We start from the raw sequence: 23,430 nt of genomic DNA, 5'->3' as shown, positions 1-23,430 counted from the left end.
GACTTCCTACGACCCACATATTAGCCAACAATCCATGTCTGAATCAAGGGAAAATTTACTGTAGCTACTATACTACCTCTGTCACTTGTCTCAATTTACTCTTCATCTTTGCAGTAATGCCACGTTCCCTTTCCTCCAGTAATCTCTTTCACTATTAAGAAGTGTTTCGCCAACACTTCACTCACTCCTGGTGCATGACACACTGCAAATACCATCCTAATGGCTTAGAAACAAACCATGTTCTGCTTTCATCTCCTGTCATCCGTCCTCTTCAGTTCTAAACCTAACTTAACCCTCAGCGTCCCTGTTGACCAAAATTCTGCCACCAGTTCTCATACAGAGCTTCACCTGGGCAAATGAGAACAACAGTAAGAGCAGTGCAGACTGTATGGCTCTTGTTGCAGTGTGCTGTTATTGCAGGCACATACAGACATTCCAGAACTTCCTAACACCATTACAATATTTAGTCACATTGACAATGGCAACAGCAGGTTTGAAAACAGCTTCCTTCTAAAATAATCTGCTCTAAGTGCAGGAATGCCTCCTTCTTACTCTTGGGTTTAGTAGCCGCAGTCAACTTTTCTGATGCTATCAGATCTCCAATTTGGGGGTGAAAAATTTAAACGCTGAGGAGGTTCCTTGCATACGGTGGAAGCCACTCTGTAAGCCTCAGTACTGGTCCCTACTTGGTATTCTTCTTTGTGAAGTCATCTCAAATAATACTATAACCTAAAATATAATTTATCTATTTCTTATATTCTTACTATTGGTTTCTTATTCTCTAGAAGACAGCTGCATTCTTCAGTCTCCTTTTTCTGCAACCTCACTCCTTCCAGCTACTACTCTTAAACAGCAATAAGCCTTCTAGATTCTGCTCAAGTTTTTCTGTTTCTTCCCTTCTTCCATCTAGAATTCTCTCTCTGCACAAGGCCTATAATTTTTCTCATTTAAACAAAGCTTTTGAAAATGTTATGTCCCAGTACAGTAAACCGTTTGTGTAACTTCTTTGCACCACAAATTCTGTTTGCTTGACAACTAATCCCTAAGTTTTAGCAATGTTACAGTTTCTGTGAGCTTGTTAATTAACAAGATAGATGCAGAACTACTTTGCCTTTCTTCCAAATTTTGCAGCAAGAATCTCCTTCTAAATGACAGCTTCTAACAAACACTTCCATGACAAGCACACAGCCAAAACTGAAGTATTGTAGATTTTAAATGCTTTAAAAGGTTTATAGATCACAATCCTTTGACACAGAAATTGTCTGTTACCTTATCTTTCCTATCCACTAGCTCATAGAGCTATATAGAATATTTGCTGTCTTTTATTCTTCCAATTCCCACTATTTCATCTTAGTTTCACTTTCAATTTTAAAATCTTTCTGAGCCTTAAATATTATCAACAGCTTTGTTCATTAAAAGCTATTAATTAGACGAGGTAGTTTTATTTTACCTACTAACTATTCTAAAAATAGCCATATTTCATTTTCTCCCTTTTTAGTATAAAAGGGAATTTGAAGACTTTCACAGTTCATTGTACCAAACTGCTACGAGTACGCAGGAAACCTGGAAGCATTATGCGTTAAACCCAAGCCTGTTCCACATGATTTCAAAACAGACTTTGCTTCCAGCTACTATATCCTGTTGTCATGATTTGCTAGGTAGAAAGCAACTTGCTAATAAAAATGGGGGGGAAAGTAAAAAGAAAAAAAACTTGAATCAAAGTAAAGCTAAGATACTGCTCAGAGCTAACCATGTTGGTAGCACCCCTTTTACCCTCAGTTATGCTCCTGAGAAACAAGCAACTTTGGAACCACACTATTGGAGGGTCCAGCCTGGCAATCTGACCCCCACATCTGATCTCCCCTTTCACACAACACCAACTACAATCTCAGATCAAGATTAGCCTTTTTGAGAAAGTGCTTGTCTTTAGGCACAATGCTCATTTTTAGTGGCTGTCCTATGCTTTGTACTAACTCCAAGATTTTTCCTCTTGAGGTTTATTAGAAAGGCCATACGGCCATCTGCCGTCATTTTGATGAAGTTGTGCCATCTTTGAGAGATGGAGTCACATCAGCCTCACATGGACAAGAAACTATTTACTCATGGAAGCAAGAAGACTTCTTCTTTCCCATCCCAAACATTGAAACAAATTATAAAACATTCAGACAAGTATGTAAAATTATTTATTTATTGTATTTATTTATTGACAAATTAATAGACAGGTGAGATTACTAAGTAGGTCTTTTCCATCTTGAACTATCAAGTATTTCACATCCTTCACAAATAAGTATTGTTTTATTAGGATTACCTAGGGCTACTTCCCATATCTCCAGCCCCCTCTCTTTTTTTTTTTTATTTTGCTATCTCCCGTAAGAAAGAGATGGCAAACTACAATAACAGTTGCATACATGTAGCTTAGAACAATTTACAGAAGCACAGCTTCATAGAAATGTTACGCCAGTTTCAGTTGGCTATATGTTTCTTTAACCAACTCCACGCTTGGGAATTCTAAAACAATACATGTATCAAAGGACAACTAAAGTACTATCTTTCATTCCATACTTTGTATTAAAATTAAAATATAACAATGCCACCATTTCTTGCTTTTTATGTTAGTATAAACATGAAAAAACTTCTACAGTTTCTCCTTGACCAAAGGAACTATTTCTAATGCTTTTTTTTTTTTAATCTTCAATACTAAAGCATTTTGTGATTTTGCTAGAAAGCTTAGTTGCATGTTAACAGACTGAGATTTTAAACCTTAGATTTCGTTCTTGACTAAAGGCTGCAGCAAAAATAATTTATTAGATCATTAGAAAAATGAATTTTAAATGTCATCTAAAAATGTCCTTCTCTCTCTAATGCTCAGTCATATCTTAGTTGCATTAAGTTTACAATTATCAGTGTCCTTCAGATTAGATTAAGGTTGTACTTCACAATATATATCATTGAAGTTTTTATTTAAAATGCATTCCTTAGAAATAAAATTGAGCTCAGAGCTATTGCTTGTTCATCTTGAAACTCAGTATATATTCCCCACTACATTTATCTCAGTTACTTTTGCATAAAGAAACATGTACACAAAATGGTAGAAGAAAAAAAAAAAGCTACAAGACTCCTAATGCTTCCTTTAGTAGATGAGGTTTTAACAATAAAGCTCCATCTCAAAGCTAGGAAGATGAAAACTGTAACTCTACAAGGTTCTTTTTTAAAGGGTCCATGAGATCCCATTTTTCTGCAAGCCACCTTACCTGCACTCGTTTGTTTTTCCATAAGATACTGTAAGCCTCAAGAGAAAAGGGCAGGGGCCAATGATTAGTAACTAAATGATTATACTAAAACATGAGCTCATTCTAGATGCAGCATGGAACTGGTCAGCACATCAAGTAGCGTTCAAGACACAAAAGCATGCAGAGAGAACGCAGTCCATGACCCAAGTCCTGGACACACTGATGCACTTGTCATCTCACTTACCTACCTGCCTGTACTGCACCAACTAATGTTAGATGAGGTAACTTGAACACAATCTGCTCCCAAAGACCTGTTTCTCAAAACACAGTTTTTAGCTATAAAACTGCCTACTACAAAGGGAAACATTTCTTAGTCTTTTCTTCTGTGTAACTGCATAAATCTGCAAGTCTCCAGACACTGTCTTTCCAAACTATCTTAGAGTATAGACACAAGACAAATAAGTGGCAAAGACACCTCTAAATCTTCAGCTTGGTTCCTTACGAATCAAATAGCCTATAGGGCAGACAAGAACTAAAGCTACACTATGTTTATGTGGAAAACTGAGAAACGTCCCATCTAAACTAGTTTCCTGGGGCTTCTGCGATCAGTCTAAGAACATCTGCAGGCCTACAGTATTTCTTTACAAGAGTTTTATAGGGGAACTGACATATCATAGTTCAGTCTGGCCCCACTCATCCCCCATTAGCAAACACTCTGCTGGGAATCACTCTAAAGTCAGTAAAAACATGGCCAAAAGGCATGAAAAATTGACAGTAGTTTCCTTAAAAACAAAACAGAACACTTTAGAGAACATTGAAGCCTGTGGCCCTGTGACAAGAAACAAAGCTCAGAGATTCACCTTGAGTAAAGCTGTCTAAGGCATGCTGAGCCAAGAGACTCTTCAGGTATGCTGTTACATCTATCATCAAGATCATCAGCTAGGACGCACAACATTTGAGTCTTCAGATAGCAATCTACATTTTAATATGTTTATTTCCTTCAGTTTCTCACTGTCATAGAGGACTCAAATCTTGCGTACCCCTTCCCCCTCTCTTCCTTCAGGAGAAGCCATGGCAATGTTCTAGATGGCACTCACCAAGACATCGAGTGCTGCAGAAACAAGGGTCTCTCCCTCCCAAGCCTGCCCCAGCTGCAGCCACAACACTGCAAAGCAATCACTGCATGCATTCTCCCCAAAAGCCATGCTGTGTCAAATGAGTGGAGGGATTTGCTACACACAACATAACTATCTCTCACGTGGTGTTTACAAGAGAAGGAAGAAGGGAATAAGGTAAGAAGAGAGAAGGGAGAGAGAGACCTTCAGGTTCTTAAAGAGCAATACCCTCTCTAATTGGTTCAGGGCTTTGGGCTGTTCCCCACTACTTAGTTCCAGTTTGTTGAGGAGACATGAAGAGATCTGTGAAAGATAGGCAAATGCATGGTTTAAACAAAACAAAATAAAATAAAAACTCAAAAGAGACGAATAACCTGGCAGAGTGCTAGGCTGCTGGCAAGACCCCTGGGCATGCACAGCAAATGGACAGTACAAGGTAACTGCACAGACCAGACACGGAAGGAAGGACATCACTGAGCTGGGAGCAGCCATCACTTGACAAGGGAAGCCTTTCTAAATTTAAGTTCACCTTCACATTACACACCTTCTGTACACAGACTGTGACAGATTCTGATACCCACAGTACATTAACCTGATCTCTGTCAGCGTTCCTTAGGCCAATCTACCATCAGCCCAGATCTTGTCACTTTTCTTCCACAGCAAGGGAAACCAACAATCATGACATTAGGTTACTACACAGGAACTAAAGCTCCAAGCTAGTTTCAGATTCCTAGAAGTAAACATTCAGTCTCTCTCAAAATACTGCCATAATTGCTCTGAAATGTACATCCACAAAACACTGCCACTTTTTGTAAGTTGTAAAAAAAGAAGTGAAAGTTACGATGCTATAAATAGTACATTAAGCTAAGCTCAAAGGTGGTGGCTATTTCTTCTCTACCACTCTTCTTCCCCACCCTGTTACTCTTAACGTTACAATCCTGTATCTGTATTGACATTCTACATATGGAGTATAAAAAATATATACGTATACTAGTATATGTGGAGTTCCTCAATTGGCCCTCCTTCCACCTAAGAAACTACTACATTTATAAGTATGTGAGGTCACATTTATAGTATCTACAGTACTGAATCCAGATGCTAAAAACGCACTGCAAAGATGGAGATGGTATTGATGAACAAACCCACAGCAGCTTTTTGTGTTTTCTAGCCCACAGCAGCTGATGGCTGTTCCCAGAATTCAGACTGACTTACCTAGGCAGCAGCATAGTTAAGATTCACTACTGGACACTGGGTGCATAATCCCACAGAATTAAATGAAATTATGTCCATTTATGCAGTTAAACATGCTCTTTCAGTGAACTAGGGACTTGTGAGAATGAAGAAACACACGTGTGAAAATAAACAATACAGAGATGAACACAAGCCTGAGACAAGAGTGAAACAGCCAGCACAGCGGTGAGTCTTACCTTCTTCATATTAGTTCCCATGTAGCTTTTAGGCTCTTCTTTAAACTGAGGCAACCTGAAAGACAAAAGAACCAGTCAAAATACATAAACTTCCTAGGATCAAAAAGAAGGAAACAAAAAAGTCTTTCTGGTCATGCTGCAGATTACTAGAAAACCAAAATCAGGTTTTCTCCTCAATGAGAGACTCTCTCATATCCTGCCAAAAGGACTACTGAGGGGAAAAAAACAGGGCTAGATGAGAGGTTGGTTTACATGTTATTTGGCTGTTTCTCTTTCTGGAAAAGAAGATGGCAATACTCAAAAAATAAACTGGGATCCAAACTATGCCTGCAGTTGGTGCCTTTACCTTGCTTCTATACCCTGATATCCAGAGGCACAGGCAGTGGTGGTGCCTTATCACGAAGGACAGAGGAGATGATATGCAATGAGCAAGGAATAAGCACTACATGAAAATCACAGAAGCATTTGGAGAAAAAGTTATGTGGTCTCTCCTCTTTGACAATACTTGATTCTGACTTGATTCTGCCCCACATCCATCCATGTGGCATTGCAAAATGGAAACACAGTGCAAAAAGGAAACAAAACCTGAGAATTCACCGGAACTGAGTGTGGCAATGGAAACAACTGATTGTAAGAGTGTGTCTCAGAAGCAGTTTGATTATAATCCTTTCCTATTTCTGTATCTGCACATTTTCTTTTTAAATACTCAGAGATAGTCTGATTGCTTCACTAGACAGAAAAACAGTTTTGAGGTTAAATAAATTTCTCGAGTTTAAAAGTAACTTTAATAATTACCTGAAAGGCACTGAAAAGGGCAGAACATTTGTCCAGAAGACAAATGACCTCGAGAGTTTATACTTCTTTGATACATCAGATCAAAGCTCTCAGCTTGAATTCAACATGTGACTATTCAATACCATTTCTGTTCTCTCTCCTGATGACTATTCTCTCTCCTGAAGAGAACTGTATTTTTAAGAGTACCTTTTTTTTTTTTTGAGTGAGGTTTGCATTCTCTGTCTTCAAAGAACTGGTTCCATATCCTAAAGCTCTTCATTACTGAGCTGTCCATCTCTCCACAAAGAATACCTTAAACCATGCAACCTTCTCCACCTCAGTCTCCCTGCAGTCTGAAAGGGTCAGCCCAAGAGAAAAGTGCCAAATCTTTCATCCCCTTCCACCTCTAAATAATGACCATTCTGGATGATTTTTCCGAGGGCTCTTAAGTGGAAGCGTGGAATCTTTCTGTCCTTAGAGGGCCATCTCGGCAATGCTGAGGCAAACACAAGCAGGTTTACCTTGTGAAGAGCAGCTGCACCATGTCGACCAGAGTGTGCTCTGCAGATTTTCTCAATAACTCTGCGAAGACAAAAACAAATAACACAGGTGTCATTACTCAGTGTGATATTATCAAGAGGCTTCTTCAAGCAGACTCCCCTCCAAGTCTTGTTTACAGAGATTACGGCAAATTTATTAAAACCAGCTCCAACACTGCATTACTGCAAATGGGAATATAATCACAAGGTGGCGCCACAAAGCTGGGAAAAAAAAGGAGTCAAAAGTTGTACAGTGAACTCCTGGCAAATTTTCCATGAAGTTGTAGGAAGACACACTAATATAAAGCTCGACAGCTTTCCATGGCTGCATGTTCTGTAATAGAACTAGCTGAAGAAACCAGATCATTTCTTAGGAGTAACCACAGTGGAAATACAAATACACCTACCGCTGAGTCTCATTTCAAAGCATATGCGGAAGCAGGACTGCATGATCTCACACACAGACTCATTGGTGAGGTGGGCTCCCACGGGAGTCAGCAGCAAGGTTCTCAAAACCTGCAAACAACAGTGTGTGCATGTCAGATGGTACCAACGACACTTGCATGAATTTTCAAGAAGGTTGGCTTCCTCAAGGACTTGCTGGAATTTCTACCATGAGCAGAAAACCTAAGGAGTCATTTCCAACTGAATGCTGTCCTCAAAACAGACAGATTAGGAAACAAAAAGGATCTCCCAACCCAAATCTAAAAGATACGCTGCATGTAACCTGAAGTTTAAATTCAGTAACAAGCTATCCGCTCACAAGTAAACATATCAAAAAGCTGTACAGCTTATAGGTTTGTCTCTACAAATAATTGTTCTCAAACCTACGTTTCAGAGCTCCATATGTTTAATTTATCCCTCACTAACACAGGCCGTGCACAAGGTAGGATTATCAACACTAGTACATTATCAAGCACTTGATTTTAAAATCATTTCATTTAAGCTTTTAATTATTTTCATTTGAAAAAGCTTTTACCACAGGTATATGAGCCATCTGTTTAAAAATAAAGTCTGTTACTAAGCTCCTACAGAGTCAAAACATTGCTGTCTTCTCTTCATCTCCATGTAACAGGATATGCTCCACAACGGGCAGCAACCATTATGGTAATTACCATTTCTCTCCACTTACCTGTAGGATTTTCATCAAGACAACCTCATCGCTTGCATGATCTGTTCCCACAAATCGGGCGTGAGTGACAGCATCTGCCATGTTCTCCATTCCCTCAGCTGTGCCCTCATGGCTGGGATCTGAGTAACAGAATAAAAATATATGACAGGAAAAGGCCACCTACAGCCTACCACCTCTGTGGGGAGACATCTACACAGAGATACTTTGCTTTCATCTGGTTCTTTAATTTGTGTGACTCAGAGCGAGTTGCCCATACAAGAAAAAAACTCATCCCCTAGTAAGAGAAAGACTTTTTAATGGGAGCTTTCAGCAAGACTTTATCAGGAGTCTATTTACATTTGCAAAAAGATGCAACCTAATAAAGAAAAGAATTACAATTCATTTTTTTAGATGCTAATTGTTAAGATTATGTCCTATTCCCTACAATACAGAACAATCAGCTGTTAAATACATTCAGTTCCTCCTTGGGAATTAGCAGAAAACAGATTTTAAACACATGGAACCTCAAGTTTACTCCCACGAGGAGAAAATGCCAAAGAGGTTCCACTAGATTGAGAAGGAAAAATTGTCTCTTGTTCTATGTCCCTCCCAAGGAACAGGAGCTGGGGAAGGAATGGGCCAGTGGTTCTCCCCAGAGAAAACAGCAGACAAACATGATCACAGTTTAGATATCAGAGTTGCAGGCCTCCCACTTCAATCATTCATCAAGGCTCCTTCTCTCTATTTCAGTCTTTTGTAGCTACAAACAATGGGGCAGTTGAGAGAATGTTTAGGACAAGATTGTTGCTAGTAACCGTATCTTGTGCCACATTACAGGGGCTTCAGAAAAGCAGCCTCCGGCTTTGATTTCCTTCTTGCTTAAACAATATGGCACTGGGCAAGAATCTTGTTACCTTCCTGCCTAAACAGTCATTAGGAAAGAAAGACGACAACCTAAACACTAGTTAATACCTCATTAATTGGCAATGGGGCCTCTTGAGCTCCAGCCAGAACGAAGCTGACAGAGGAACCAAGCAAGATCTTGCACATTTTGTAGACAAGATTTGCAGACTCACTCTGACTCCAGATGTGTTCATACCTAGGGGCTAAACCTTAGGTGTTACAGAAAACTGCTCTTAATGTGGTCCAAAGAGAGTGGCCTCCACCATGCTGAGCAGATTCTGAAGGGCTGCAGGATAAACTTCTAGTCACAGAAAACCAAAATCCTGTCTGTGCACCTGATAATTTCATCCACCTGCACAGAACACCACTTCTTTCCCCTCTCTTACACATCCCTGATTGAGAGCAGAGCTACCTACTTCTGAAATATTTGTGAGACACACACAAATTTTGCATAGTTCAGAGTGAGTTCATCTGGTTTGCAAGTCAAGTGTTAATGAATCAAAAGGGAGGCTGTTCTAAGAGCAGTTGGTCATTTTTACCTGCTTCATCAATTAAATCAGGCAAAGACCAGTGGAGTTTCAATGCCAGCACCTATAGTAGCCTTACTGTTAACCAAACCTCAGCACTACAGTGGAAAGAAACTAAGTGGTCATTAAGAGGAAAAACAAAAACAAAACAAAAAACGTCTACAGCAGGAAAGGCTTCCATATGCAGAACATGCAGATTCCCTTCACTATCAACTCTTCCAGTAGGTCTGAGTTCCTCTAGGCTTAGTGATATATTTTATCATATTTATGGACAAATAATCTGCTTGAAAAGGAAATGTAATAAAGTTGTACATATGCTTCTTTAACAGATCTATGACTACCACTTGGCAGTTCTGGCCCCTACCTTTAATACTAATAAACACACCTCTCTCCCAACACATATCACGCTTGACTACTTCAGTCCTGGTTCCCTGGAACAGCTCTACAAATTCAGGTCAATTTATAAAGCCTCTGGAGTTCAATTAAAAGCACAGATACTTCTACTTTGCAGAAACAAGATAGAGAAAAGCTCAACATGCTTCTTTGTTCCCTGGTGAGAAACAGTATGAAAAGATGTGTCAATGCCTGCTCAGAATCACTAATAAAAGAGGTTTGTGTGAAGTAAAACACCAGTTCAAAAACTGCCACCTACAACAAGGATCTGGAGACCCCATCTAGACTTACACATTTCATATGGGGTGTACTCCCACAACAAGCAAAACAAAAAGCAAAAAGCAGAAAATCCAGGCTCTTAACCATGAGGGAAATCCAGCAGCCTGCTCAGTAAGACCTTCAATGCAACTAAAATAAATCACCAAGGAGACACAGAAGGTAGAGGGGAGAACAAGCTTTAAACTCCCATACAAGTCCTATTGCTGGAAGCTGAGCAACAGCTGCTCACTCACAGATACGTAGTTTTAAGGTACGCCATGGAAAAGTTAACTTTAGAAGCGGAGCCTGAAGCTGCTCTGGACACACTGTGATAACAACATGAGCACATACCTTTTCTGAGGAAAATAAAACAAATACAATTCAGAAATTCAGCCACTAGTCTTCCTATAGGTCAGGTTTGAGCTCATCAAAAAGGCTGTCAGCTAGCTGTAGAGAACTGCTGAGTAAGGAAATAACTAATCCGAGGGATAAAACCAATAGGGTTTAGTATTGATACAAAGTTTTCTTGTGCTTTAAAAGTTACTGTGCCATTTATTGAACGTAACTCTTGAAACAGCAGTAGTTATTTCAGACTAGAGGATAATCTCTTTAATTATAACTATTCCTATCAAAATACATGCATAGTGGATATAAAGTCATTTTGTCTAACTGAGCTGCTGATTGCACACTATACCGTCAGTGAACTGCTGCACCCAACAAATTCAGAACAGATCTTTGCACTTCAGAGTACTCGGGATCCAAAGTCAAAAAAAAGAATAATTTTTAGTAGCCTTTTAAACTAGTTCTAAAATGTACCCCGACAGCAACACTGGTCTGAAAAGACAACAGATAACCATCTAGTGGCATATGACAGAATAAGAAAAACAGTGGAACAGCACAAGGATTAGCAATGAAATGTTTTGGAAATAGGAAAAGAAAGAAGCTTTAAACAAAAGATAACCTATGAAAGGAGTTTGGCCCTTTCACTGGGCACTGGCTGTAGACCCTGTGGGTAGAGCAAAAGCCATCTACTCACAAAACAGACACAGCTAATGATGCTCTTGGAAAGTGTTCTGGTATCACCCATCAATTTATGCAGCATCAAAATGCACCGTAAAAACCAGCCACATTGAATTTTCACTCATTGTGGTTATGCTCCAGTCGTTCCTTCCTTGTTCTGTACAGTTTGAAACAGGTTTGTATGTTTAGGACAACTTTAAGCTTTTCCTTTCTTTAGGCAAACAATCTTTAGACTACCTCTAGTCTTGTATTACAAAGAGAAACACAAGACCAAAAAGCTTTAATTTAACAACACCACCCTAGCCAGATGTTCAGTCCGCAACCACTAATCCCAGCTTCGCCGGTATCTGGAGCAGCACAAAGGACAAGGCCGCTGTGAATGTCACCTCCAGCAGGGCCTGAGCTCCCCTCCTCTACAGGCTCAGCTCAACAACAAAAGCCAGGTAGAGGGGCTCTTCTTCTGCTGTGTGCTACATGGACACATGCTCACGCGCAGCTACAGGGAGGCATCCTTGCTGGAGTGACCTAAGAAACATTCTAACTAACAAGTAGCTAATGAAAGACTACAATCTTTTAATAATTTTCTTGTTTCTGCCTCGAATCAAGTATTTGTAGTGAGTTGCCCATGCAGACATTTGCCTTGACACACGGTATCAGCCTAATGGTCTGGGTGGGATCAGAACACAAATGCACAGAAGAACCATCTCCTCTATTTTAAAACTAACATATTTGCGTTACTGCCTAGTCCTTCAGAGGGACATTTCACAGGCTTATTTATTAAGATTCCTTTATTGTCCTATCAAGTGATATTAATATCTCATCATTTTAGTTATTTCTTGCCACTTACTTTTACCCAATACTCCCCGCTAACTGATGTTTTGATACCAGTACATACAACAAATAAATTCCTGCAAGTCCCCAGTTTTGCTCATTTTAATTTTGGAGTTTTTCTGCACAAGTGGCCAGCATCTGCATAGATCTTGAAGCCCTTTCTTTCTCTGACTTCCCTCATGCTTACTCCAGAGGAAAAAATATTTAAAAGAGCAGAGAAAAAAAGATAAAATCGAGCGTTCTTTTAATATAATGGAGGAAAAGAACCTGGAAAACTGGACTTTGGAGGTGAGGGGACAGTGATAAAAGAGGTTCCTCTAAGTGAGACTACGCATCAACACAAATTGCAGATTATAAATTCTGTAATTCATACAGGTTTGATCAGAAAGTACTAACAGAATTTACAGAGAAAACTCAAGCAGCAGTAGTAGCAGGATGGCACACTGAGGGCAGACAGAATGCAAGCTAATGAATTACTATGAGCCAGCTGAGCCACAGCAACTGACCACACGCACATTATTAGCCTTTCACAAACATCAGGGAAGATGCATACATTTCAAAGACCATTGAAAAAATCAAGCAACTATTTTACCTCATATTGGGATGAAGAGCATGCCTAAGAAAACTAAAAAGATTCAGCTAATGCACTTAAGTCTGACTGCGGGCGAGGGCAAAACTGTTCCACAGCAATTCTGGCAAATTTGGAGTACAGGACCCTGTCCAGTGTGTGTCAGAACTGGGTAAAAAACATCCTCACTCTAGAACAGAAACGTTAGTCCACAAAACTAAACTATTGTATTTACGTATATTAGAACACTGTAATCCCCGCTGGTGTTTTCCCTTCCCCGAACCTTTTACTCAGATTATATCGAAAAGTCTGAACTGCATTTGGTGAATACCAAAGTTCATCAGTGGGCCATAAGCACACAGCAGTCTGAGCAAACCAGAAGCTGTGGCTCCGTTTCCAGCCATTATTACTTGAGTGCCATGAAAGACCAGCAGGAATAATGCTGAGAAACTGCAGATGCCTATTTCCTCAGCATTAATGACAATTTTTGTCTTTCTCCAATCTCCTCATTAAGACTGCAAACATGTCTCCTAGCCAAAGACATGTTGCAAGGAGATGCACTTGGCTGGCATTTTGGTAAATCCCAGGAAGACATGTTACATACCTATTAGTGCATATGAGAGGAACTTATTCACAGAGGTGAGGGCCAATCCAGTTATGGGGCCTGTAGTGTCTTCAGAACGGATTACTTCCAGGAAAGGTCGAAGAAAGACATTGGGTTCTATTTCAGATAGTTCTGTTAAAAAAAAAAAAAAAAAAGGAAAAAAGACCGACATGAGGTTAGACTTAATTCATTAGGTTTCATTTTGCTTTCTTTTTAACAATCTACGGCAAAATAAATCTATAAGGAAAGAAGCCTGCAAAAGCTTAGTTTCAGAAGACTGGTAGGAAGGTCAGGGTTGCTTTTACATATATATATATGTATATATATATATATATAGGTATATGTATATATTTTTAAAAGCTATGGTTTGTAGGGCTCACTATTTGTTATGCAAATAGAATCATCTTCAAAACAGCCTTCAGGAGACTTATAGAACAAATCCTACTGTAAGAACACTAAATATGACAGACCCAGCACTACCGAAATTCATGCTTTAGTTAATTAGCAGATATGGCTGCCTTTTCCTAGTATTTCTCTAGAATTGTGATCACACGAAGTATGAAAAATCTGCCCCACCTTCTGCCTCTTTTTTAAAACATCCTACTACACATATAGCCCCATAATAATCACATGCAAAATATATGTTAGATGGATCTCTTGCAGCAATTTGCCTGAACACAAATCACATTTCTGTAACACTACATGTTTTCTTGGCGAAGACAAAAAAAAAAAAAAAAAAAAGAAATAAACTTGAAAACAATTCTAATCTTGTTCTCAGAACAGCTATATAAGCCTCTGAACCTAGTAAGTAAAAAGGGCACTCTTTCTACTTGCTGCTTTGGACAGCAAGCATCCTCTCTAAAGCTGCAATAGAAAAGCTGATGCACTGAGCTGTTGAGCTGGGGAAACAACAACTAACGAGCTTCCTAAACTTTTTAAGATGATCAATGGAAACTTCAAGAATGAAAAAGAAATACAGAAAAGATTGCTCAGAACTAGGCAAAATGGAAAAAACAACAACAACAACAATACAAGGGATCTAGATAGGAGGAGTCTTGAGGATTTAGGAGAAAAAGCAGTAAGCAGGAGGTGAAGTCAACCACCACACAGCCAGTACAGAGGCAAATAAGTGTGTTAGAAGTAACTTGGGCAATCCTGAAAGCAGAAATTCTGCAATACAGGTCTCTTTAAGTACAAACAGTTGGCCCAACTTGCTGAAACCTACATTTTATTCCTAATCAAAGTTAACAAGTCTAAGGGCTAATAGTGTCACAGGAACTCTGGCATTTACATTCCTGATGACACAATATTTCACTTAGCTGTCATATGAGCTTCTTTGGCATAGGGGAGGAAAATCCTGCGATTCCTGAATCCTGAAATAAGCTACTGGTTTTGTATCTGCCAACACAATTATTTTACTTAAAAAGTAAGATAAAAATAAAATAATCTAACACCTCCTATACTAAGATAAGTGAAATTCCAAGTAAAGTAAAGATTCCTAGTAAAGTAAAAAGTAAACAAAGCATCTTAACATATACTTGTCGAAAACTATTGTGATTATACAACATTGTCAGGAAGCAAAAGAGGAAGAATAATGGGGTTTGGTTGCTTTTTGTTTGTTTGTTTTACATTAAGACCATGGGGAACTGTATCAAAGTGCAATAGTTTTGTGGTTAACTAAAGCAAAACTGTAACTGAAAAAAGGAACCTTGGGAATCATTCTGCAGATGAATCATTCTCTTACCTTGCAGCTACCAGTTCAAATCAGGCCAACACCATTAACTTGTGAGAGGTTAAAAGGAACGTGATGATTCAATCTTTTTGGCTTAAGAACAACTCCCCCAACTCGTCAGATAATATTCTGGTGTGGCGTTACAATTGTGTCACCTCTCAATAGCTCATGGAAATGCAGAGGATCATAAGACATGCTTTCATCAATGTTTATTTAAGTGTGCTTTATGGAGCACTTGTCTGTGGTTACAAGCATCTGGACAACATTAAATATAATCAGACTACTAGGGATCAACACTCAAGCTCATCTTCCCCAAAGCTGATCCTTTCCATAGAACAGTCACCACCTAATCAATCCATCACAATGCTGGCAATTCCTTCAGCCTCCTTCAACTCAAAGAGCCCCAGAATGGACAGGCTGCACCTTGACCAGTAAGAAAATGGCATTTCAGAGACACCTGGATTAATGTTTCTAACCCCAGGTACTCCACACAGAGCAAGCCACCAGAACTGAACCGTCTCCCTTCACACCAGAAGATGATCACTCCATTTGTTTCACTGACGCTGTGGTAAACAAGGAAAGCACAGGTACCACATCCTCAGGATCTAGGGCTTGGAAGCTAACATTAAACCCCACCCAAGAAGATGAACAATAACCATACGCATCCTGCCCATCAAGAGAACTTGTATAAATCCCTAATATTTCTTCCCCTATCCCTGATATTTCTTCCCCTAAGCCACAAATATCTTTAACAGCACTTCTCTTAAGCTGTTAAGTGTAACACAACTGCACCAAGGCAAAAGGGAAAGCATGCCAGGTAGCACTCTGACTGCACCTCAGCTTGTCTCACAACACTACGTACGCACATAGCTGCACAGGTGGAATGAGAGGAAGCAGCCAAATTTACTAGCAAAGGACGTACAGGATATCATGCTCTCCATTAATCCTGTTTCTGGTCAATAAATAGACCTTAACTGCACAAGCTGCAGGGGGTCAGTTGTTTTCTTCTTTTCAGTCCTACTGAAGACAAGGCAGACATAAATCAACATGTAAACTGGTTGAAGATCCAATTCCCCTGCAATTTAACTGAATGTCCCCACTTACATGAAGATCACAGAACGGCTTGCAATAATTAGGGTTTAACTTAGGCACATGCTGCTGATTACACAGCAGCTCTGGCCAGCTTCCCTGATATTCAGAGACGCCAGCTTTTATGGTAACACAGCATTTTACATTAAGCTCCCTGAAACTCATTGTGTGTGCTGCAAAACTGTTTCAGACCAGTTAGTTGTTGCTGTGTCATCAAAATAAATAAATAAATAAATAAAATAAACAAGAAGGGAGTGTTTTTAGTGCAAGATTTACCCACAGAAGAACAACCTTCTGAGAGAGATCTAAATGTCAGTGAAATACCAATCGTACTGCTAATTTTTTTCACATCTGAGGATTACTCACTTGATTACTACAACGAGCCCTTCTTACCAGCATTTGCAGACATTTAGGACTTAAGGGGATCACCGGCTCTCCTTTCAAAAAGAGAACCCAACCTCAGGAGCAGTGCTTGCTTCAATACAAGGACTGAAAAAAACTCCAGCCGTAGCTATTCTTGCTGTACGCTGTCTTACTCTCACTGCCTAAAATACCAATTCAGCATCTAAAAGTGCCAGTAAAGCTACTTGTTTTTAACCAAATAACCAAAAGAAATTAAAAAACAAAGTTTTTAACCAAATAAAAATGTTGCAAACAAGTCAGTAAGCCAAAGATCACTGAAAATCTCCCTGAAAGGCTGTTATAGCCTGATGCTGAGCATGGCAGTGTCCAGAACCAACCTGCCACCACCTTCAGGTCAATTACTGCAACTGCACCTCGCTTTTCCTACTGAGGCTCAACTTTAATCTGGAGCACAGAGCAGAAGGAATTGGATAAGACTCTTTTCACAACACTTTGGTAACGTAGAACCACGTTCTTAAAAATAAATTGTTCTGTCCATAAGTTAAGACTTCATAAAAGAGATACTTAAAGGCTCCTAAAGACAATCTGATAGGTTACATGAAGTCTGGATCTTTGTTGGCTACCTAACTGTGAAAGCAATGCCATGCTCTCCTGAAAAAAAAAAAATAAAAAAAAAGGTAGAGAACTTCAGAAAGGGCATTAAAATCAATTACAATTTTAACAATTCCTTTCCCAAAGCAGAGGTTATATAAAGTAAATATTGAATTCTTGGAAGTACATACTTGAAGCCTTACAATAGTTTTCCCAAAAAGCAGCTCTGATTTCTCATTTCTTTGGATCTTACTCTGCCAGATTCAGATTCAGGCATCACAAGTGGGGAAACCATAACCAGTGAGAAATTTGGGAATTGCTGATAGAGTTGCTTCTGCAAGTTTACTTCCCAGCAAGAGATATTTCTCAGTAGCTGAATTACAAGACATGGGACGTTTCTCAGCTTAGGTACCTACTTGCACCTCTACAATAAAACCTCCAAGCTTGATCTCAGCCTAAGATATCACAAGAGGAAAAAAGGAACAAGGGTCCACAAGGAGATCAGAAGTTCACTAGGGATCCCTACATGCAGCCTTCCTTTTCAATCCATTCAAAGCTAGGAAAAATACGTTAAAACAAGTTCTAGTCTTACATGAAGAGCCTGAGCTGCGTTAGGGACTGGCAGGAAAGTCCTTCCTATTCTTTTCACCCATGATCCACAGGCTCCTTCAACGAAATTGCAGGGAAGCCAGAGACCAGCACCAGAAGTGCACCCAAGAGAAGTGCAGCTAGCCTGAAGCAGTACACAGAGACTGAAAAGCAGGGAAAGAATATCTTAAGTAGCATATCAGAAAGCCAACTCCAGGGCTGGCGATTTTAATATGAGAACGGAATTCTGCTGAGACCACAGAGCTCTCCTTCACTCATCCTATGGATTATTTGCGCTTAGACACACATGTCTATAAAGATATTTAAACAACTAATTCATGTTTAAGCACCTAGCTCCCCTTTCAGCAATCCCATCCAGCCGTTCTGGCACTTCAGCAAACAAGCGTTATCAGACCCCTGGTGTCCCCTCTCTCCTGAAGTACAGGAGCAGGTCCCTCTCGGAAGCGGTTTCTTATTGTTAGCACACTGTTGGCACATTCCTGATGTAAAACGCTCACATAAGCTGCTTTCTCGGGCAGTTCAACTCTTCACTCCTGAATGACTCTTATCAGGATCGGCTATGCGTTCCGAATCAGAGTAAATGAACGAGAAAAAATTGTTTATGACAAGTTATTTCAACATCATTTGTCCCCAGGACAGGCAACTGCAACCCAAACCACATGATCTGGACTCCTCTGATGCAGCAGCTGTTGGCCTTTGACGCTCAGCCTTCAGGAAGGCTGTTTGCATTTTATCCCACGCACCCTCCAAAGCAGGCGAGCTCAGACAAGAACGATGCTTAACCATGTGCTATTACCTTCCCTGCTTACGCACCGAATTGTACAAAAAGCAGGCATTCCCTTCTTAAGATGAGAAAAAGACAAAAATAACACCATAACAAAGAAGTCCAGCTCTTTAGGACTCCTGCCTAGGAGCTCTATAAATTTATGCCACGGAAAATAGAGTCAGCAGCAAGCACTTCCTGGCTCACCATCAAAAATACTTTCTGCAAACATCGCCCTTCTAGTCTATGCAACACTGTATAAGCCTTATTCTTGATTCACCCACAAAAAACACCAAACTTTTTTGTCTTTTCACTCAAAGGTGAGAAATTCCTGCAGTCTCTGAGTTGGAGAGGGAAGTAAAGTTACAAGGAAAAAGGACAGAATTGGACTTGCCCTTTAAAACCATCCGAAAGCATTCAGCAGCCATACTTCTCGGGTTTTCAAAAACCATTTCCGAAGTCTGCCTGCTGGAATAAGTAGTGGCTCATTCTCACTCAGATCCAAATGCAGGACCACATGGCAAGAACAATCAGTTAATTTAGAGATTAACAAATCTAGCAAAAAGAACTACAGTAACTTGTCCGTCTCTAAAAATCTGCATTGCTTGAATTTGTTGAATAAATGAGGCAGCAGCCCCAGAGCGATATATGCATATTGGTTCTAGGTCCCTTGGCAAAACTACAATTTCATCAGCTCCACAGCTGATGAATGGAGGAGGCACACGTTTCACCACTCTGAAAACAAATTCTGCCCACTGACTGGTCACACATACCATTCCGCACCTGCAATGAAAGACATGCCCTGACTTCTTCCAGCTAGGAAGTTTAGTCCAACATTTAACTCCAGTTACCCTTCATAAATTGGCAGATAGTCAGCAAGTGTAAAAAAAGCTAAACTAGATGATCCACGCTAATTGGTGCCTGGGCTTATGTTCCCCTCTTCACAGGCCTGGTACATATTCAGGGTTTCAGTGTAAAGACACCTCTGTCCTGTCTTCCAACAAGGGCAGGGGGGCTGTTGTTGTTTTGGTCTTTTTTTTTTTTTTTTTTTTGGAAGGTCTAGACCAGCCATTGCAACGTGGCATTTAGATTAGGATGAAGCACTTTTCTGAAGAATTTCTCATCTGAGAGAAGAACAGGTCGCTACTTACACAACCTGACCTAGTAGCTAATACAGTCTAAGAAATCTATAGCCCTGCTTCATGAACCTAACGATGACAAAGTCTACCACGCTCATTGCATCAGAAGGGGGTCATCAGAAGGAGCAGTCACCTGGCATTTCCTACAGGTCTGCCCAGACCTCACCATAACATCCCCATGAAGCTCTGAGTGCAGGAGATAACTGCATTCGACGCCTGCCCAGGCTGACAGCTCAAGAGAAGCCGAGGGGCTGGGAGCTTACATCCTCGTTTCCAGACCACAGAAATACTACAGTCTATTTTAAAAGACTGAGGGGATTGTGCACAGCAGCACACAAGCTCACTATGGGGGTGTGTGGAAACAAGCTTTGTGCATCTCTGAAATCAATTCTTCACCACAGTAAGCGCTACCAAAAATTTTATTTATGATAGACGTAAATATAGATCCAAAATTAAGGATATTCAACCCAATGGAACAGCAGTGAGAATAAATTACAATCCTTTTCAGCGTGCCTGTAAAATACACTCTTCAAACCTAATTCTCTGTGAATTAAAATGGTCACTCAGGGGCCCAGGCCCACCATACCAAGAGGGAAACAGTGCCATTCACAGGCACACATGAATGCAAGGCTAGGATTACAAATGCAGTTTGACAGGGGGAACCCAGAGCTGTCAAGTCTGTTCTGTTTGCCTAATTTCATTACAATGGCACAAATGCTTTCATTTGTCACACTCCAGCTTCATGTGTTTATCTCCCTTTCATTAAACATGACTTTAACAAATGATTGTTCCATAGTGCCAAGATCTCAAGAGCCCCTCAGAATTGAGATTTTATTTGGGGGAAGGATGACAGAATGCATACTGAGCATTTGGCAGTCTTGATAGCCTCTGGTCAGGGTGGCATAAATTCAACTGAAATGTTGTCTCCTATAGGAATTATTTACATCTACCAGCAAAGCAGGAGCACTGACAGTCCCACCAGCATTAGCCATTAGTTATCAGGGTTTTCATCTGATGCCACGCTTCAAATTCAGCTGTTCTGACTGCCCATTAAAAATCCCTGGACATTTTTTTTTCCATAAGCAGGTACTTGCTGTAGTATCCTCAGCCAAAATTACACTGAAAATTCCAGCTGTGTCTCTGCTGTTATTTCAAGTGCTTTTCACCCGGCCGTTGTGTTCTACTCCAGAGGGAGATATGCTTCAGTGATATTATGAGAAGTAGAAGATGCGCACTTCATTCACAAGGAAAACAAATGCCATCAACAGGAAGCATCACAAAGCACAAGCTTTTGTGATTTCTATCCAGATAGACTTAAAGTACAGAAGAAAAAAAAAGATTTGGGATGAATTCTGAGCCCAACACAACTGTTCAGTTTTCTTGAGTTTTTATCAGCAGTCAGATTGCTGAGCGCAGAAATTAAGTTGTTGGAGTAGCAGTTTATTTCAAAAGTTAAAGTTGGAAGAATTTATTTAATTCTGCTCTCATTTCCTAGCACTGAAGAGGCTGCAGAGATTAGAATAATTGTACTTGACAAACTTTTTTCAGAGCTGTAGTTGACACATATTAGAGGCATGAACTGAGGGGTAATTTGGCATCGTGAGGCTGAAGGTCACTGGGAGAAGGCCTTGCTACGAATCTTAGAATGGTTCAGTCTGTGACCTGAACACCTCTGGAAGAACAATGATTATTCTGATGAAAGCAAACAAATCAATTATCCTGTACTATGTAGTACAAACCTATTGTTCCCATATTGGTCTCCCTAAGGCTGTTTAGAGCCCACCTACCTTAGCGGGATTTCAATGCTCATCCACACTTGTTTTTCAGAAACTCTTCCTCCTCCATCATAGCAAAAGATAAGTGCTAGAGAAACACCTGATTACACGAGCACATTCCAGAGAAAGATTAAACACATAGTTTGTAAAGCCACATATACAAATTCAGAAGTACTTAAACTTTGATCTCAGCTGTAGAGAGACTGACTGCTCTCTGGGAAAGCAGACGAGCAGACACCACTGAGCTGACCCTCTGAAAGGTTCTGGAACACACCACGACTTTTGTCTTTTTTTCAAAGATAGATGCAAGCTCTAAATTCATAGGGCCAATTGTAAAGGCACTCCAGAAAACTTAATGCTTCAATAGCTGTACAAAAACTGATGTGAGATCGTATACATTTCTAAAGGGTTTTCTCCCATAGGTGGAAGTTATTCAATACAAAGCCCTAAACAACTTTCAGAGAAGAAAAATCAAGTTTCACATAAACCTCTAAGGAAAAAAATCTTTCAGTAAGCTAAATCTCAATTAATTTCACAGGTAGCTGGAAGTTTAACTTTTTCTTTTCTTTTTAAACAAAAGAAAACTCTCATAGCAATGGAACGAGAAGGCCAAGAAGCAACAAAACCAGCATTTTTTTTTAAAGGATTTACACTCATTGCAGCAGTTTTCAGTGTAATGTTTTTGGTAGAAGACAGTACTGCAGCACCAACAACTTGCCAGATCTCTGTGAAGGAACACCGCAGTGCTTATAGCAGCTTTGGGGATCTGAAAAATATACTAATCCCTACACAAAGTTCCTCATTTCTTTTACGAGGCTCAGCATAGCTCTGGTTGCAGGTACACAGCAAAGCTCTTCAACTGGTAACTGAAGGCAGTGTCAGTTGCATGCCAAGTTCTTCCCCTGAAGGGAAAGCTTTCCCTGTGGGAGAACAGCCCCACAGCTGGAAATCACCAACACCTACGTACTCTTCCAGCCTCACCTCTGGGTCTGCGTAATTTGGTGTCCTGGCAGCAGGTTTGAAGGGAAGCTATTTTTACAAGCAGATTACACTGCAGCTAAAAGGAACAAGACAATACAAGCGTGGATGCAAGAAAAACATTCCTCCACGATTTGGTAGGATCGGCAAAGATGCAGAAAATCAGCACTGCCCATTTATTTATCATTCACTTAAGTTGTTGCCGGTATCTGGTGTCCTTCCGCATTGCTGACATGGAAAACAACTGTGTTTATGGACTTGCACCTCGCTCAAATATTTTAGAATGAAATACAGCACAAAATACCAAATTCAAGGTTTGTTTTCTTAAGACTCCACCACTGTTTATCTTTTTTTTTTTTTTTTAAAAAGCATGAGAATAAGCAAATCATTCTTCTATTGATAAATAGCAGTCAAGGATTCATAAAAGTTCACTGCACTGCATAAGGTACGCTGTCTTCCTGCATAGGAAACAACCACCTTTACTACTGCTCTAGGATCAAAGTTACCGAACCTAGCCCACAGCAGCTTCCCAGCAGCTGCTTGGGTAAATCCCAGACAAAGAACTTCCCACTCCTTCCGAAGAACAGCCAGTATTCAGCAGTAAGTACGCAGCTCCCATTACTACACTGGGGGAAAAAGAAGTATTGTGTTATAAACTGAACTTTAAAAAAATCTGTAATGAAACATCTGCATATCCTGACAAAGGTACATCAATGAAATGCAGGTGATCTTCACCTTTCATCTCTGTTTAGAACTGGCTGAAATTGCTTCAAAAGATTTCTTATAAAAAATCAGCACATGCATGCCACAAACCACTTCTCGTGATGAACCTGCACCCGCTCTGGGCTTCAGCACCCACGGGCAGTCCTCAAACGCAGAGACACTCAACTAAATGAAATTACTAAATCAAACTAAAGCAAAGCAAAAAGCAGTCATCCCATGACAAACTCATCTGCCCTTGACCAAACACTGATAGTTATTGATCTTGCTGCCGTTGTGAATTAGGGCCAGGTTTCCCAAGGTTCCTTCCTAATACGAGACAGGCAGCACGGCCACTCTAACAAGGCCGACCAGGCTAAATGAAACCTACG

The 23,430-nt window shown here is 40.1% G+C and overlaps 1 protein-coding gene across 5 annotated transcripts in view; it reads right to left on the bottom strand.

Moving 5' to 3' along the window:
- Nucleotides 1–23,430, bottom strand: part of GBF1 (golgi brefeldin A resistant guanine nucleotide exchange factor 1) — a 105,017-nt gene that overhangs the window by 29,370 nt on the left and 52,217 nt on the right. For 4 of the 5 annotated variants that reach the window (XM_084526033.1, XM_084526034.1, XM_084526036.1 and 1 more), the window contains exons 4-8: nucleotides 13,301–13,432; nucleotides 8,218–8,336; nucleotides 7,493–7,601; nucleotides 7,068–7,128; nucleotides 5,773–5,827 (exon numbers count right to left, since the gene is read on the bottom strand). In XM_084526033.1, the coding sequence (XP_084382159.1) occupies nucleotides 5,773–5,827; nucleotides 7,068–7,128; nucleotides 7,493–7,601; nucleotides 8,218–8,336; nucleotides 13,301–13,432 (476 nt within the window). Of the gene's footprint in view, nucleotides 1–4,549; nucleotides 4,649–5,772; nucleotides 5,828–7,067; nucleotides 7,129–7,492; nucleotides 7,602–8,217; nucleotides 8,337–13,300; nucleotides 13,433–23,430 lie in introns of all 5 variants that reach the window. The other variant, XM_084526037.1, reaches the window with a different exon arrangement.

This window comes from Aythya ferina, assembly GCF_964211825.1.
Source record: "Aythya ferina genome assembly, chromosome: 7".
In the NCBI taxonomy this organism is placed as follows: Eukaryota; Metazoa; Chordata; class Aves; order Anseriformes; family Anatidae; genus Aythya; species Aythya ferina.
Note: the sequence above shows the minus strand (reverse complement) of the source record. Positions and strands in the feature narration are given on the sequence as shown.